Source organism: Pseudorca crassidens, chromosome 13 (assembly GCF_039906515.1).
Source record: "Pseudorca crassidens isolate mPseCra1 chromosome 13, mPseCra1.hap1, whole genome shotgun sequence".
NCBI classification, from domain to species: Eukaryota; Metazoa; Chordata; class Mammalia; order Artiodactyla; family Delphinidae; genus Pseudorca; species Pseudorca crassidens.
Window position 1 is genome coordinate 76,769,941 of NC_090308.1, and position 16,965 is coordinate 76,786,905.

A 16,965-nucleotide genomic window follows, 5' to 3' on the forward strand; every position below is an offset into this window, starting at 1 on the left:
CTCTGCTTTGCCCTCCGCACCCCTGTTGCTGTGCTCTCCTCTGTGGCTCCAAAGCTTCCCTCCTGCACAGCCCCCATCCCTGCCAGTGAAAGGTATTCCTAGTGTGTGGAAACTTTTCGTCCTTCACAGCTCCTTCCCAGAGGTGCAGGTCCCATCCCTATTCTTTTGTCTCCATTTTTTCTTTTTTCTTTTGCCCTACCCAGGTACGTGGGGAGTTTCTTGCCTTTTGGGAAGTCTGAGGTCTTCTGCCAGCATTCAGTAGGTGTTCTGTACGAGCTGTTCCACATGTAGATCTATTTTTGATGTATTTGTGGGGAGGAAGGTGATCTTCAAGTCTTACTCCTCCGCCATCTTGAGGGTCTCCCTCTTCCTTACTTTATGAGATACTCATTCTTAAAAGATCCCTAAAGGCTAAGAAAAAGATTACCTAAAATATTAATTTGGAGTCATTTCATTTACACTGTATGTACCAACATTGGGCAGCATTTTTGATGTACTGTCATAAAAGGTAAGACTATCAGAACACCCATAGTCCAGCCATCTTCACTCTCCCACGTCCCAAGTTTTGATAACTAGATGAGTATATTACACTGTCAAGGTTTATAAATTTAAAATTGATTCTGCGGCCACAACTCCCATGGCTTCCTGGACAGATTTCCATATTTAAATGGATTTAAGGCTCAATCTCAAACCTTCTATCATAGCTTCTGTATTCCTGAGTTCTCTGTTTTGATGTATCTTTTAGTTGGCTGGACTGTATCATCAGATAATTGCTTCAGGAAGGGTATCAAAGCTCCTGAGGGTCTGGCTACTAAAAGAAGAGCTACTTCTCTATTCACAGCACTTCTAATATCAAATGTGTAGGGAGTTTTCCTATATCAACCAATTCTCGACTCTCCAGACATCAACTGTGTGTCCTACAACTCAATTATGACACTAAACACCTGGAGTTGATGCAGAGCCCACAGATAAAGAGCTCAGATCCACAAGACTGCCCCCTACTGTAGATACCAAAGTCCCAGGCTGTCACTTGTACTTCTGATCAACCAGCTAAAAACTGGCTTCCCAACTTTTATGGCTGCCATCAGAGGGACTGATTCCCAAATCACCCAGCTCTGACAGCCAATGGAGCTCAGCATTCACAGTCCCCCAGAACCACAGAAGACAAAAGAGGCAATTTTAAATGGGTACCAAGCACTTCCTGTGGCCTTCCCCTGGGGTTCAGCACAGAGGGAGCCGGCATACACACACAGCTCCCAATTTCTCCCTGGAACGGGTTTGACGGCATACTTTTCCAGCTGTTGCTCAAGGTTCAGAAATTTAAGAGCTCTGTGTCAGGAACTGGAGGCTGAGGCAAATATATATTTCTTATTGTATCCCAGCTACTTACTACCTGTAACTTTCAAATGTGAAGGACAACTTGACTTTTGGAGTTTCTTCTTCTGCCATTTTCACTGATGCCCTTCTCTACTATTCTTAGAACTGCATTTGAATATTCAGTTGTCTCAAAATAAAACGTTTAATACTTCTAAAGCCATATCATTGAAGTATTCTGACAAATACAGCATTTTGCTACCTCACACTTCCCCACTGTGCAGTCCCACTTACCAAAAGTACTCCCTTTTAACTCAGCTATTTCTTCTGGCATTTATTCTTGCCATATTCTTAAATAATATACATCTTTTGACTCATCTGTTTTATACATTATGTACTGACTTCCTATTATTGCAAATAAGGATTTAAGTTTCTTACAACACCCTTCCCTATCAATATGGTAATAACTATTATTGAATCAATATTCAATATTTCCATTATGTATTTACAGATGAACTATTTGCTCTAAATATGTTTACTTTCTGTTTTCCTGGAATTAATGTTTTCTTTGATTTTTTTATTTGCTTAATGTTCTTTGTACTTATTGCCAATTCTTTTCAAATTTTGCATTGAAATTTCCAGTAGAATTTTCCACATCAGGTAACTTATCACTTCCAATTTTCAAAGACCTTCTCTTTCTCCTGGACTACTACTCTCTAGGCCTTTTGGACAGCTGTCACCTGGGATTTCCATTTTCTGTCATCCTTAAAATTTCCTTGGCCTTTCTCCTGAGTTGGATTCCCTGATCCCTAGATCTCAGGCCCCTCTGAGTTCACTCTCTTGTTTTATGGAGCACATCCATTAGTAGTTTTCTCAAGTTAAAAAAAAAAAATTGGTACAATGGCAGTGGGCTTGGTGATACAAGCATCGCATGTACTTAGTTTCTTTTTACACCTCGAGTACCCATCTCTCTGAGATGGGGATTTCCCTTCACCTTCTTCCTGGAGATTTCCCTAACTTTTCTTCAGTACCCCATGTCTTCCTATTTCTCGGTTTACCCTATCATTTTAGGTAAACACATCCTAAGAAAGGGTGCCCAAGAAGAATTTTTTGAGACTTTATGTGTTTAAAAATATCTTTAGTCACCCTCACTCTCAACTGAGAGTATAGAACTTTATTCTGACCATGCTGCCCTCACAGCTAGCTGTTCCTGGAGCAATACAGACACCCTTCTTTCTCTGGCTTTCTCATTTGCATTTGCTGCATGGCTAAACTCTCTCACCTCCTTCAGGTCTTGCTCAAATATTGCATTCTCAATGACCACTGTATAAAATTGCAAACCCAGCATTCCCACCTTCTTTCCTGCTTCATGTTACTTCATTAGCTCTTATCACCACCTGGTATAGAATATATTTCCCTTTGCTTATTTTGTTTATTTTCTGTCTTCCTCCACTAGATAGTAACCTTCTTGGGGCAAGAAACTTTCATCTGTTTTGTTCACTGATGTACCCCTGCACCTGGAACAGTGTCTGGCACATAGTAGGCCATCAATATCTATTTGCTGAATGAATGAATAGTAAACACATATGTTCTATTTCTATAATATGCCAAAAAGAAGATGACTTTTTTGTTGTGATAAATAAGAATGGATTTGTTTGATAGAGAATTAAGAACTTGCTGGTCACATCACTTGAAGATCTAGAGGAGACTGTGGAATCTTTGTTTTTAGGTTTTTAAACATAAACCAGGTGACCACCGGATGTTTATGATTAATGGGTACATGTAGATGTGTGACCCTTTCCAGCAGCATTTAGGACGATCTTTCATCTGCACTTGCCTCACACGTCTCTGTGCCTTCCTCTGGCTACTAGTGGGGCTCCTGGCTGCCCCCACTGAGCCCATCCTCACCTGTTACCGGCTTATCTCACTTTGGGCTTCAGCTGGACCTGAGTTCAACCACTCTGGTTTGGAGCATTTCATCTGTGGCCTTTGTTTGTGGGAAGATCTCCTGCCCAGAAAGTGACCAAAATAGCCTTTACCTTTACACCCAGCAGCTGGGCTTCTACCAGCGGCCCCCTGGGCACACATACGTATAAACATACCTCATGCCCTCATAAGAACTCTACGCATGCTCTAACATGACAGCTAAAAAGTCAAGTTATCTGGAGTCTGTTTTGCGTACCTCATGATGAAATAAATGGCCTTGGGTTTTCGTGCTTGCCTTCTCCATTGCAGTGTAAAAACTTAGGGTTAGGATGGCCTTTGTTGCTGGCATGTCTTTTGCATAAGAATCTGATGAATAATTATTTTAAATACATTTATAAGTGGTGGTAATGTCTGGATGATATTTTGTTTCAAAAGAATTGACTATAGCCTTAGTAGTTTCAATATCAAGCTGAGAGACTGTGAGGGGTCTGTTAAAATCACACTTAAATAGGGCTGCTAGATTCAGCAAAGAAAAATACAAGATAACCAGTTAAATTTGAATTTCAGATAAACAACAAATAACGTTTTAGTATAAGTACGTTCCAGTGGAAATCCTGTATTTTATCTAACAATGTACATTTAAATAGCCAACGGTTCTATCAGTGAAATAACTTGGTTGGGTTTATTGTGAATGTGAATGATTAATGTTAAGATGCCACAGGGACTTCCCTGGTGGTCCAGCGGTAAAGAATCTGCCTTCCAATGCAGGGGACGCAGGTTCGATCCCTGATCGGGGAGCTAAGTGCCCCCCACATGCTGCAGGGCAACTAAGCCCACGCACCACAACTACTGAGCTCGTGAGCCTGAACAAGAGATCTCGTGTGCTGCAACTAAGACCCGACACAGCCAAAAAATAAAAAAAATGTTTAAAAAGATGCCACAAAGGTTAAGAGTTAGAAATTCTTGTTTGCTGGTTGATGACATAATGCAACAGACTGTTTTAATCTGACTAAAATCTCTGTACTGAGAAAGGTATGAGTAATGAGATTCTGGCCTGGAGCAGAAAGAAGACACCTGTCATTGTGCTTCTTCCCTGACCCTGACCATCTGGAAGAGCACTGAGGAACTCAGATTCAAATGCATTTCCCCCCAGCACAAAGTCAAATCAAACCACTGATAGTACTTGAAGCCTTCAACTTATTTATCCCAGATCTTTCCAAGGATGTCTTAGTCAGCTTGGGCTGCTATAACAGAACATCATAGACTGGGTGGCTTAAATGACAGAAATTTCTTCCTCACGGTTCTGGAGGCTGGGAAGGCCAAGGTCAAATTGCTGGATGATTCAATTCCTGGTGAGGGGCTTTTTCTGGTTAGCACACAGATGCCTTCTTTCTGTATCCTCACATGGCAGAGAGAGAGAGAGATCATCTCTCTTATGTCTCTTTTTATTTATAAAGGCACTAATCCCATTCATGAGGGCTCCACCCTCCTGACCTAATTACCTCCCAAAGACCCTACCTCCAAATACTGTCACATTGGAGATGAGGATTTCAACATATAAATTTTGGGAGAATGCAAACATTCAGTCCATGGCAATAGAGATTTGAATAAAACTACGAGTGTATATCTAGAAAGATCTTGGATGTTACAAAACATCATTTCTGAGAGTTGAGTGAATTATGGGTAGACACACTCAGGCATCCTCCCCAGGTGGAAGAAAAGGGCGTGCTTCTCTGAAATCTGGTTAAATTCTCCACAGACAGGTTTTATTTTAAGAAACTAATAAAAGTAATATGATTCTACCTTTCAGAGCTGTTTATTACTTGGATTTTCAGTTTGGGTGATTGCACTCTAGTAAATTAGCTGACTGAGAGTCCAAAGATTATATCTGCATCCAGACAGTCCATTCATCATGCTTAGCATTTGGACTTTAACACAGCTTTCCCACATATTTGCCAAAATGCCACCAAAGTATTCACAGAAAGCTCCCTGTTTTGATCTACCTAATGCCTTAAATATTATCTATCAGTGGCTCTAGGTTTAGGTTTATTGGAATATTTTAATAACCCACCAATATCTTTATCTGAAAGCTTCATATAACCACTTTCTTAGTTCATAAATACTTACTGATTTTAATTTTGCACCAAAAAGGGAATGGACTTCAGTAGTTCAATATGTACTTACTCAAGAAAGCAATGCAAAGTGGTGGTATCATCATGTAGGAATGAAAAAAACCTTTAAATATTACCCAATATTTAGTTGTATGGCCAATACAAAGTTCAAATTATATGTGTAACCCACATCTTCACGGTCTCCATATCATTTTGCAAATAGGCAAGTTATTCAGTCAGATTATCCAATTTTGGAAAAGCATAATTTAAATTTTAATTGATGAAACTACCAAAATGTGATAAGCTGAGATCCCCCCAAAAATCCAATTACATAAAATTCAGGTTTGCATGATTGGAAGGTGAATAAAACTCCAGGCCAAAAGAGCACAGCTAATTGTCTGGGAGGTCCAGATGGGGATGTGGGATCCAAGTCTACCCCAAAGCCATCTGTGGTGTGCCACCACCTGCTGACCTAGTCCTTTTTGACCACCTGGTCCCTAGATGTGCTGTGTCTCACTGGGCAGTAAGTAATTCCTGTAATTCTAGGCAATTGGTGCTCTTTTAGTCTCGCATATCCAGAAGTATTGGGCCTGAATAAAATGGTTATAGAGACCCACCCTCTGTCTCCCTAGGTGTGGACACAGGGCTGCCTGCCCTTTCTGTACCAATTTGTCTTTTTTGTTTTTTGGCCGTGCCATATGGCTTGCGGGATCTTAGTTCCCTGACCAGGGACTGAACCCGTGCCCTCATCGGTGAAAGCACGGGGTCCTAACCACTGGACCACCAGGGAATTACCACCAATTTGCTTTTTAAAATATGATACTAAGTATGGTAATTATTTCACTACATAAGTAAGTTAAAACATGCTGTACATCTTTATGCAGTGAGGTATGTCAATTATATCTCAATAAAACTGGAATAAAATCGAAGAAATTTAAAAATAAATAAAATAAAATATGACATTAAGATAGTCAAATGCTATTTTTCCAAAAGTAATTTTAACTTTGGATTTTCTTTTTTGCTTTCTATTCCTTGCGGGGATGCTTGGACATAATGAATTGGTCTCAGGAGTTTCCTCCATGGACAGTTCTTGGTCTCCACCTGCTGTGGCCTCTACCTCCCTATCAGAAACTCGACCTTTTTTTACTGCATCGAGCATCTTTTCTCAGACTGATCAAAGTGCCACAGACATAATTTCCCTTGATCAGACAGTAGTAATCCCACGGCTAACCATCCCCACCGATGATTATTCTGCCATCAGCCAATTGGCTCAGGAAATTTCACATTCACCTGCATCTTCAGAAGACAGCAGGTTGAGTATCAGCAGTCAAGATACAGTCGGAGACTTAGACGGAACGGATCTCGCCAGCACTCACGCATCCTCTGAGGTACTGGGATTCAGTGGGTATGTTTCTACCCTGGATCATTTCTTGGAGAACATCACTCCTGGCCCAGCTTTGCAGTACATCACCACCAGCGCCATGACCGTCGCCGCCAGGGGCCGAGAGCTGGTGGTGTTCTTCAGTCTGCGTGTGGCCAACGTGCCCTTCTCCACTGACCTGTTCAACAAGAGCTCACTGGAGTACCAAGCTCTGGAGCAGCGATTCACACAACTGGTGAGTGGACACCACATACAGCTATCTGTGTGTCTCCTTTCTTTTTTTTTTTTTTTTTTGCCATTATTTTATAATATAATCCCTGGCTGTCTTGAGCAATGCAAGGTGGAAGAGACAAGCCTCTGAGATAGCTGTTGCCGACGGCATTCAGCTAGAGCGTTGAGATGGATTCAGATCCAATGGGCCACTGCCGCCCAGCGTCCTGGGAACAAACTTATTTTTAAGAGCTTTTCATTATAGTTCCTCCCGATTTAGTTTTCCCAGGAATAATACATAACCACTCACGGACTGAACTTGGAATTTATAAACAATATGAGTGGACTTTCCCTAAGTTATAATACCACATGCTGTTTTCCAGCCATCTGAATAAAGGGTTCAAGGCTAGAAAAGTCCAGCACAAGTGAGGCCAAGAATTCAAGTGTAAGAATTCTTTTTTTTTTAGTTCCCCTTCAATTCTCATAAAACTAAAAAAAAAAAAAAAAACTGACTAAATGGCTTAGCATCCCAAGCCCTAACAAAGAAAGTGAGAAGACAATCATGGTGGCATATAACCCTGATTTATGAAACACCCCCCAAACTCACATGTACTAGAAATACATGCACAGTGAAAACTGCTGAACTATGAACCTCTACATAGTCACGGCTAATGAAATTCAAGTACACAAGGCATAGCACAAAGATTACAGAATTTCTGAAAATAAGAGGAAAAATATTTGTAAGCTTCATATAAGTTAAGTCATTAGCAAATTAAAAGCACATAAACACCAATGCTTCAGGTGAAGTTTAAAGTAAGACTTTGTGCTATTCCCCCCTCCCCCAAATGAGGTGAGTAGATATTGAGACAATCTCAAGGAACAGAGTCCCAGGGCACCGAACCCAGGTGTATTAACTAGGGTACATGCTGGGCTGCCATAATGAAAATATCAAGAATACAGTAACTTAAATAGAGTACAAGTGTATTTCTCTTCCACTGGGTAGGTGTGACAGCTCTGCTCTATGACGTCATCCAGGGACTCACAATCCCTTCATCTTATAACTCTGCCAACCCCAAGGGTGTTTCCTCACTCATGCAGCCAAAGCTGGGTCGCCAGTACATCCCTGTTTCCACTGTGAGAAGGGGAAAGAGAGGAAGCCCAGGGCAAGCAATTTCCTAAGCAAGTGATGCCAAAGTTGCCCACATCTCTTACACTCATATTCCATTGGTGGGAACTGGTCATGTGACCACAGCTTGCTGCAAGAGAGGCTGGGAAATGTGGTCTCTAGCTGGGCAGCCTCTTTCCCGTGAAGAAGAGGAGAATGATTTGGGAGAAGGGAGCAGCTAGTTGTCTGCACACTAGCTGAGGACAGGGAATTCCCACCAGGGGCCAAAGCAATGTTAAGACATAGAGAATGAGCCTAGTCAAAGTAGGTGGGAGAAAACAGAAGAGAGCGGTTCCACACTTTGTATAAAATTTCATTTTATTTTCACAATGACCTTGTGCGGGGGGGCAGTTACTGGAAGGGGTACCAACATGTGGGTCTGGGTCAGTGTCAAAATTCTGGTGGGGTGGGGACAGGGGCAAAGGAAAAGCAGGTCTAGGCCAAGCCTGGGAGATTGTAGTTTGCATCTGTGCCCTCTCTGGGTTCGTGGGTGTTGGTTCATGAAGGAGAGGGCTCACTTTCAAGGCCGGAAACAAAGCAGACATCGCTGAGCTTCAGACATTTCTGAAAAGCGATCTCAAGGACGGTCGTGGGGACCTCCCTGGTGGCCCAGTGGTTAAGACTGTGCGCTTCCACTTCAGGAGGCACAGGTTCCCTGGTCGGGGAACTGAGATCCCACATGCCATGCAGCACAGCCAAAAAAAAAAAAAAAAAAAAAAGGATGGCTGTGGCTTACAAGAGACAGGTGTGGGAACGTGAAGCACAATCCTCTGGGGCATCATTTTGAGATTATTAAATTATAACTTGGGAAAGGTCCTTAGGGAACAACTTTTCTTCTCCCTCATAATTCAGGTGAGAGCACTGAGGTACTACAGTAGTTAATGGCTTGATGAGCTCACACCGCTGGCTAGCAACAGTCACAGGACTGACACCTAGTCTTCTGACAGCCAAGTTCTCTGCTCTTTCCACTTCACCACATTTGTGTTGATATGAAGCATCCTGCACAGACAGACGAGCTGATGTTTCAGCTGTTTATTTCAATACGTCATTTCAAATTGGTTGCTTCCAAATGGATGTCCTATTGACCAGGCATAGGTCAGTCTGCTCCTGGGCTCAGTTTGGAACACGTTTTTATTTACTTGGATTTTTTTTTTTTAAATAACTGAACCTGGCATCCCTTCTTGGCTGATAGTATTGACCTGGATTTTTTTTTCAATCCTCTGTTCTCACAATTCATCATGAAGAAAATCACTGCCCATCCATCTCAGTACCCAGGAAAGTGGAAATATGGGACATAATCACTGCAAATAGATCATTAAATAGTGGTGTTCTGGTCTCATGTTCAATTCAAACACAAACATAAAAAAAAGAACTGAGGGCTTCCCTGGTGGCGCAGTGGTTGAGAGTCCGCCTGCCGATGCAGGGGACACGGGTTCGTGCCCCGGTCCGGGAGGATCCCACATGCCGCGGAGCGGCTGGGCCCGTGAGCCATGGCTGCTGAGTCTGCGCGTCCGGAGCCTGTGCTCCGCAACGGGAGAGGCCACAACAGTGAGAGGCCCGCGTACCGCAAAAAAAAAAATCAGTGTCAAAAAAGGAACTGAAATTTATGCCTCAGATAATGAAATGTGAGTACAAATGGAAGGAGAAACATCTGAGCACTTAGAACCCCGTTAAGAGTAAACCCTCTTTTATTTTTGCAGCTGGTTCCATATCTACGATCCAATCTCACAGGTTTTAAGCAACTTGAAATACTTAACTTCAGAAATGGGAGTGTGATCGTGAATAGCAAAATGAAGTTTGCTAACTCAGTGCCATATAACCTGACCAAGGCTGTGCGAGGGGTCTTGGAGGATTTTCGTTCTGCGGCCGCACAGCAGCTCGATCTGGAAATAGATAGCTACTCTCTCGATGTGGAACCAGGTAAAAGAATCCAACCCAGAAAAGTGTGGGGGTGTTTTGGTTTTGTTTGCTTAGGCATGCAGTTCAACGTTGAGGCCACAAGAATCAGTTTAAAACTGCACTTGACAGAATAACTTTTCAGAAGCTATGAATCAACGTGGTAGAAAGGTAGGGTCCTAAGACATGCAGGTTAAAGTTTTCCTACATCCAAAGAGCAAGTATACCTCTTGCTTCACAATCTGGGCTCTATAATTTCCCCACAGAACAAAACTTATGCTGTGCTTAAGAGATTTTTTTTTAACATAACCCCCAGACAAGCTAATTTATATCTTGCCGGAAGTCAAAAGCACTTTCTCAGTGAACTGCAACCACCTAAGAAACCTTCCAGTCCTCTTCGTAGCACAATTCGGGATGAAACTGAGACAGTTTCCCGAGGAAAGAAAAATAATCATTAGACCGAAACTCAAACTTGGAAGAAAGCCACTTCACCATCACCCAAGAGGAAAATCCTGTCCCTTCCCATTTGTATACCCTAGATCAGCTTCCACATGTGCAGGTTAAAACAAAGCAGTTAGATGTGAAAAAAACCTTAAAGATACAGGGGCTGAGCCCGAAGCTACAAAATAGCAAACATTTGTTCTGATGATAAAGCATAGTGTACGTACCAATATAACCAGCTATGCCCAAACTGGGAACTGTTTCCACCATTAGCTTCAAAATTGTTTTCTAACCAATTGAAGACAATTTTTTAATTCTCTGCATGGCAAGGGGGCAAGGCTCCAAATCTACTGGAAAAGCGACCTTGGAGTCATGTTCAGAACAAACTTCCTAATTGGCTGTGAATTAGTGAGGTGGATAGGTAACGTCCTCCCTGGCTTCCTGGGGACTAACAATGAAGGGGTAGGGAAAGGCCTCCGGCAAAATGCAAACAAAAAGGCTCACTTGGGAGACGCTTCCCTTTGATGGAGCAGAGCCTTGAGCAACTTTAAGAAAATTGCCTCCTACCTCAGTAAACAGGATTATTAAAAAGACAGACAGCCTGAAGGCACTGAGCCTGGGAGCGCTTACCTTTGAACACAAGCAGCTAAGCAAGCCCTCCGGACCCCTAAGAAATCAAAGACCTCCTAAATGCTAGTAAGATACTGCCTCTTCCCCTGAAAACTACCAGGGGGTCCCTGCCAGTTAAGATCAGAAGACCAATTCTTTTCAGTCAATTGAAAACAGGAACATATATAGGGAGAACTTAGCATAAGAGGGACAAGGGCCCGACCCCCTCCCTTTTTTCCTCCCCAGGGAGCTGACAGGCTACTTAGAGACCCATCCAACAATAGGAGCCAAGTTGAGGCAGGGGAAAACTGGGCGCCTCTTAGATAGAGGGCAGGAAGCTGGTAATGTATTTGCCAGGGATGTGTAAGGGACCCTGGGGACGCTGGAAGGAAGCACAGCAGAAAACCATGACCTTGGAGGGCTATGGTCCTGAACATGAATCCTGTGTTCTAATGATGCCAAAAACTCTGCCTCTGTGCACCAGTGTGGAATCGAATCTCAGAGACAGAGCTTTGGGTGAAGTAGAAAAGAATAGTTTTATTGCTTTGCCAGGCAAAGGGGGACGCAGCAGGCTCGTGCCCCTCAAAACTGTGTGGCCCAACCTGGTGGGGGGGGGGATTTGGTGAGGAGTTTTATAGCAATGGTTCAAGGGCAGGGTTGCTCATAAGGATGGGGTGTGTACAGGGCCTGCATTCCTTTAATCTGGCCTCAGGTGGTCTCTTGATGAGTTTCTACAGGTTATCAACTGTGATCTTCCCCAGAAGGAAGAATGCTAACATCTTCCATTGGTTGGGGGTTTCAGTTCTGCAGAAGAGCTGAGAGATATTGTTATGTGTATCCCTTGAGGCAGAACCAGGACCCTGCCCCAAGGCTGCACTATTGTTTCTTGACGATTCCTCCCTTATCTCACCATCCCCTCCCTTCCCTGATTAGCATCTGTTTGAACCTGCCCTTTGGAACTCAGGGAAGGTCATGGAGGCTGGAGTGTATTCCCTACAAACAAGAGAGAGGGGCACAGAAAGACTTCCGTGCCCAGGAGCCCTACAGGGTCCTGTTCAGTTTCACTAACAGCAGGACTCCATCTCCACAACTGGAAAATGGAGGTAGTAAGAGCTGTGAGGATTAACCAACACTTAGCATAACATTCAACACACTGTAGTTGACTAATAAAAGTTAGTGGTTGATATTGTAACATCGTCATTAGCAACTTGACTAATAATCTGTGATCTGAGGAGGGTACCAGTGGGAACAATGACAGTACCACGACAAGGTATTTGTGTGGAGGTTCAACTGAAATTATTTCACTAATTTCTCACAACCAGTTTGGCTATGTAGCTTTTCCTCTAAGAAGCCAATAGCAATAGAAATGAGATGGTGCTAACGTGGGTTCCAGTCCCTACTGGAGCCAAATTTACACTGATTAATGGTAGAGCAAGAGGGGGGGGCCAGAGAGCGCTGGGCCACCTGGGACATTACCTTACTCTACTTATTTCTTGATACTTGGAGAATTCAGAAAAATCTGAATTTTTAATACGTTGGAACTCATAGAATTATTGAATGACTGGATGGATAGATGGATGAGGTCTGCCAAGAACGGCTGTCGTGAGCCAGCCAGGACATGAGTAATGCCTAAACGAAAGGGTTGGAGGACAGCAGAACTAGAAAGCCAAATATGGATTTTATAAAAGTTAAAAATAAATAGCAAAGAACTTTATGGATTCCTCTATATAAATCAAAACGGATAAATCTAATATCCAAAAGGGCTCCTAGTTATAGTGAGAAGCCACTGTGCCATCTTCCAACGGACAGGGAGCTGGAGAAGGTGGGAGGAGGCAGGGCTTCCTCCCTCGCAGCTGGTTTCGTTATTTCACAAACGGCAAAGGGAAGATTCACCCATGTAGCCAGCAAGCGGCTGATGATGGATTGAACCTTACCATCTTCTACACGGGTAACCCAAGAGTCAGCATTCATCCACCACGGTGATAACCAGCGAACATATGAAAGTCCCTGCCCAAAGGAACTTGCCCTGTGGCCAAGGGTGGTCACCTTACAATGATGCTGGGATCAAAGCTATGCCTTTTCCCTTCAAAGACCTTCTAATGAGCACTTTCTGATACGCTACTCTTAGTTGCAAATTTCTGTGAGTTTGGGAATCACCAGGGAGGCATCCCATAAAGAAGAAAGCACTGAGTTTTCCTTTAAATCCCATTTCATTGAAGCCTGAGGCCTGAACAGTACAGGGGAAATATGGGGATAGAGATGAATGTAGAGAATTCTGGTCTCCCTGGCTGATCTCAGGCAGTGAGGAGGCCTGTGGTTGTTGGTGGTATGAGGGCTGGGCTGCTGCTGCCGCCACGAAGACAGCCAGCGTCGTTAAAGAAACAATGACTCAGTGACATTTGTTAAAGATGCCAAGGGAGACTTTATTCCGGGGGCCCATCTTGATGGATGTAGGGACCACGGCAATGGAGTCTCACAGTGGAGGAGAGAGATTGGACTCAGCTCTGGGCGCAGCACACGCAAGTGGGAATTTATAGCCAAGGAGCAGAATGGGTCAGTGGGTGGAATATTACTAAGAAGGAACATCAGGGGTGAGAGGGGATTCTGGCTAAAATGACCTAAAAGGATTCTTGCAGAAGCCAGGCCAGGTGATCAGACACCACCTGGGAGAGAGCAGAGGATGAGGAACCTGAGGATCAGGTATATGGAGGGTGGGAGATTCTGGCCAAACCTACTTAACAGCTTTCGTGCTAAAAGTGGACAGTGAAGAGACAAACACAGAAGCCCAAGAGTTGAGGCCGAGTTGGAAATTTTAGGGGAGCCTGAGTTAGGGTCTGGTCAAGGAGAAAAGCTTTGTCAGCACCAGAGCCGGAGAGGCAGGACACCAGCCACAAAAGTTTTGGTGGCAGTGGCCCGAGCTACCTTTGGAGGGTGGCGGCTGCCGAAGAGAGGGAAGTAGCCACCCAAGACAGAGAGGTACTTGGGGACCCACCCAGACACAGACTCACAAATGCTCCCACCTTCGTTCTCACACTATTCACAGCCCTTCCCTGTTCACAGCCTGCTACAACCATTGCTTCTGCACAGAGTTCATTAGTTTCTTACTTCTGTGAATCTGCACATCTCATAAAACTTCTTGAAACGTAAAATGCCGATCATTAAAAAAAAAAAAACCACCTGTATACTTAGTGTTTCTAGCCTCAGTTCTCCTGTACAATTTTAGTTTGGGGAAATATGTACAAAATTAGTATTTTGATTATAGAAGAAATGGGTGTCTGGATTTTAAAACAAATTAAGGGAAAATATGCATATGATATTCAGTAGTTTTCTTCTTATTCCTTTAATCTAGAAGATGACAGCTACTTTGCTTCTAGTTTTTCAGCATAACTGGCTGGTCCAGATTTTCTCCTCATGGTGGTGTATTTAAGTGTAAGCTGTCATGGTGATTGACAGGCAAGCTGATTAAAACATCCTCCTAGTACATGCAACCAGTGCACCCAACTGCTCACGCTGCCTCTCAGGTCCCTGGACCCCAAGGACTTCAGCTTCCTAGAGAACAAGAACTCAAATCCCAATACACGTGGCCTCTGGCTCTGTTGCTGGCATGGTCTTTTCTAGTGTCTAAGGCTCGGTGGAGGCTCAGCAGTGCCCATCCCCCAGCATGTAGTAAGAGAGGTCACAGGGTCAGGGCACCGACCATCAAAATCCCAGATAACACCCGAAGGCCATTTTAGCCAATAGAAGAAGCCTCGCTGATTCGGGTTTGTTCATATAAGTATTTGCTTGAACTTACTGGAGAAAACTCTCCTTGAAATAGGATCCGAAAGGGAAATACTGTACATCCGGAATAAATACCTAGCTTGTCTACGGGAGAGAAGCCCAAGAATCTTTCCTTGGAAAATGGGGAATGTGTCCTATCATTTCAACCTTTTCCCAACCAGGATGGCCAAATACAGCAACACTAAGTTACGGGGTGTCTTACCTCTTTGCACTTTTCTTACCACTTTCTTGGAAGAAACAGACTAAAACTGGGGCTACACAACACTGGAGGGTCTCCCGCCTCAGGTGCAATGTCCCCCAGCCCGGGAGCCGCCAGCCTGCCTCCTCCAAACCCCCAAATGTGAAAAGCATGAATGTCATACAAATAGATAGTGAGCATATGCCACAGTCTTATTTGACTCATTAATAAGGAAATTGTTAGATGACAAATCTGGTTTAAAGAGGATGTGGAAACAGGGATCTTATATAAACAGAGAACAAAAGCAAATGATGAAATCTAAATACAAAACAGAAAATACAACCATTGTATCTTATCCACTTTCTCTACGATAGCTTCTAACTTTATAGAGTTGTAAAAAGCCATAATCAATAGTAAATGGTAGGTCAAACCAAGTTACCTCCTTCTAGGAGTCAGCAAAGTGTTTCTTAAAAGGCCAGACAGTGAATATTTTAGGCCTTACGAGACAAAAGGCAAAATTGAGGATATTATGTTGGTGCCTATATAACCATTTGAAAATGAAAAAATCCAGCTGGCCGGCTGTAAAAATGCAGGCAGATAGCCGGGTCGGCCCACAATGATCCCTGTTTACCAGGCAACTTGTCATCCAGTTTTCTCCTTATTTCTAAATGTTGGGGGATTTTTCTTAAACCATCAAAGATTTCCCAGCCTCTTGCTCTCTCCAGCCCTTCTCTTTGCTGTTACAGAAAAGTCAGACAAGTAAATGACAATGCAAAAATGATGTGGGACTCTGTTCATTCATCCCTTCAGGAAGCACTTAGGGACCGTCTGCCTAGAGCCAGGCGCTATTCTAGACCCCGGACCCAAAGGTGGATGGAGCCCATCTCTGCCCCAAGGAGCAAAAGGTCTAACAAGAGAGACAGAAGTATGTACAAAAAAATCAGAGACTCTCTAAACACTATAGTCGGGATATGAACAGAAATGTTAGGAAGCACAGAGCAGGGAGCAATTCACTCTCCCCAGGTGAGAGAATGTCACCGCAGCCTTCCTAGACAGACAGCCATAGGGGCTGGGCCTTGTAGAATGGTGGTGGGCCCAGGCGAGGGAGGGTAAGGAGGGGCTATTCCAGAAAGGGCAGGAGGAAAACGCAGACATTTCTGGGAGTGGCGGGGTACTTCTTCCACTGTGAGAGCAGCTTTGGGTACTAAGCAAGGAGTAAAGATGCTCAGAATGGAGGGAAGGGAAAGCCAGGCTGAGGCAGTGTTACCCGAAAACTGGGTTCCCCTCTTGATGGGTGTCGAACCAAAAGACACAAGCAGGCCAAAGAGCTGGAGAAGGAGTCATCATTCTGGCAAGAAGCTCTAAAGAGATTTACATCTCAAAGGGGCAGAGGAAGAATTTACAAGTTTTCTAAACTGGCTGCTCTTGATGCCAAAAACTCAGCCTCTGTGCACCGGTGCCGAGTCAAAAGGGGGTCACAGTGGGTTCATGCCCCTCAAAACTGTGTCCCAACCCGCGAGGATTTGGTGAGGAGTTTTATAGCAATAGTTCAAGGGCAGCGTTGCTGATAAGATTAGGGTGTGTTCAGGGCCTGCATTCCTTTAATCTGGTCTCATGTAGTCGCGGCCTCTCACTGTTGTGGCCTCTGGACGCACAGGCTCAGTGGCCATGGCTCAGAGGCCCAGCCGCTCCGCGGCATGTGGGATCTTCCCAGACCGGTGCACGAACCCGCGTCCCCTGCATCGGCAGGCAGACACTCAACCAATGCGCCACCAGGGAAGCCGCCAATGTACTTTCTTGATAAGCTTCTCTTGTTCCTTTAATCTGGCCTCAGGTGGCCTTCTCTGGAATGAAGAATGCTAACATCTTCCATTTGCTGGGGGTTTTAGTTCTGTGAAGATCTCAAAGATATTGTCATGTGTATCCCTTGAAGGGGAACCAGGACCCTGCCCCA

The 16,965-nt window shown here is 43.9% G+C and overlaps 1 protein-coding gene across 2 annotated transcripts in view; it reads left to right on the forward strand.

Annotated features, from left to right (window-relative positions):
• The window catches only part of IMPG1 (interphotoreceptor matrix proteoglycan 1), a 94,162-nt gene that overhangs the window by 60,205 nt on the left and 16,992 nt on the right, over window positions 1–16,965 (forward strand). For both annotated transcript variants that reach the window (XM_067702973.1, XM_067702974.1), the window contains 2 exons: window positions 6,439–6,967; window positions 9,808–10,027. In XM_067702973.1, coding sequence (XP_067559074.1) covers window positions 6,439–6,967; window positions 9,808–10,027 — 749 coding nt within the window. The remainder of the gene's footprint in view (window positions 1–6,438; window positions 6,968–9,807; window positions 10,028–16,965) is intronic.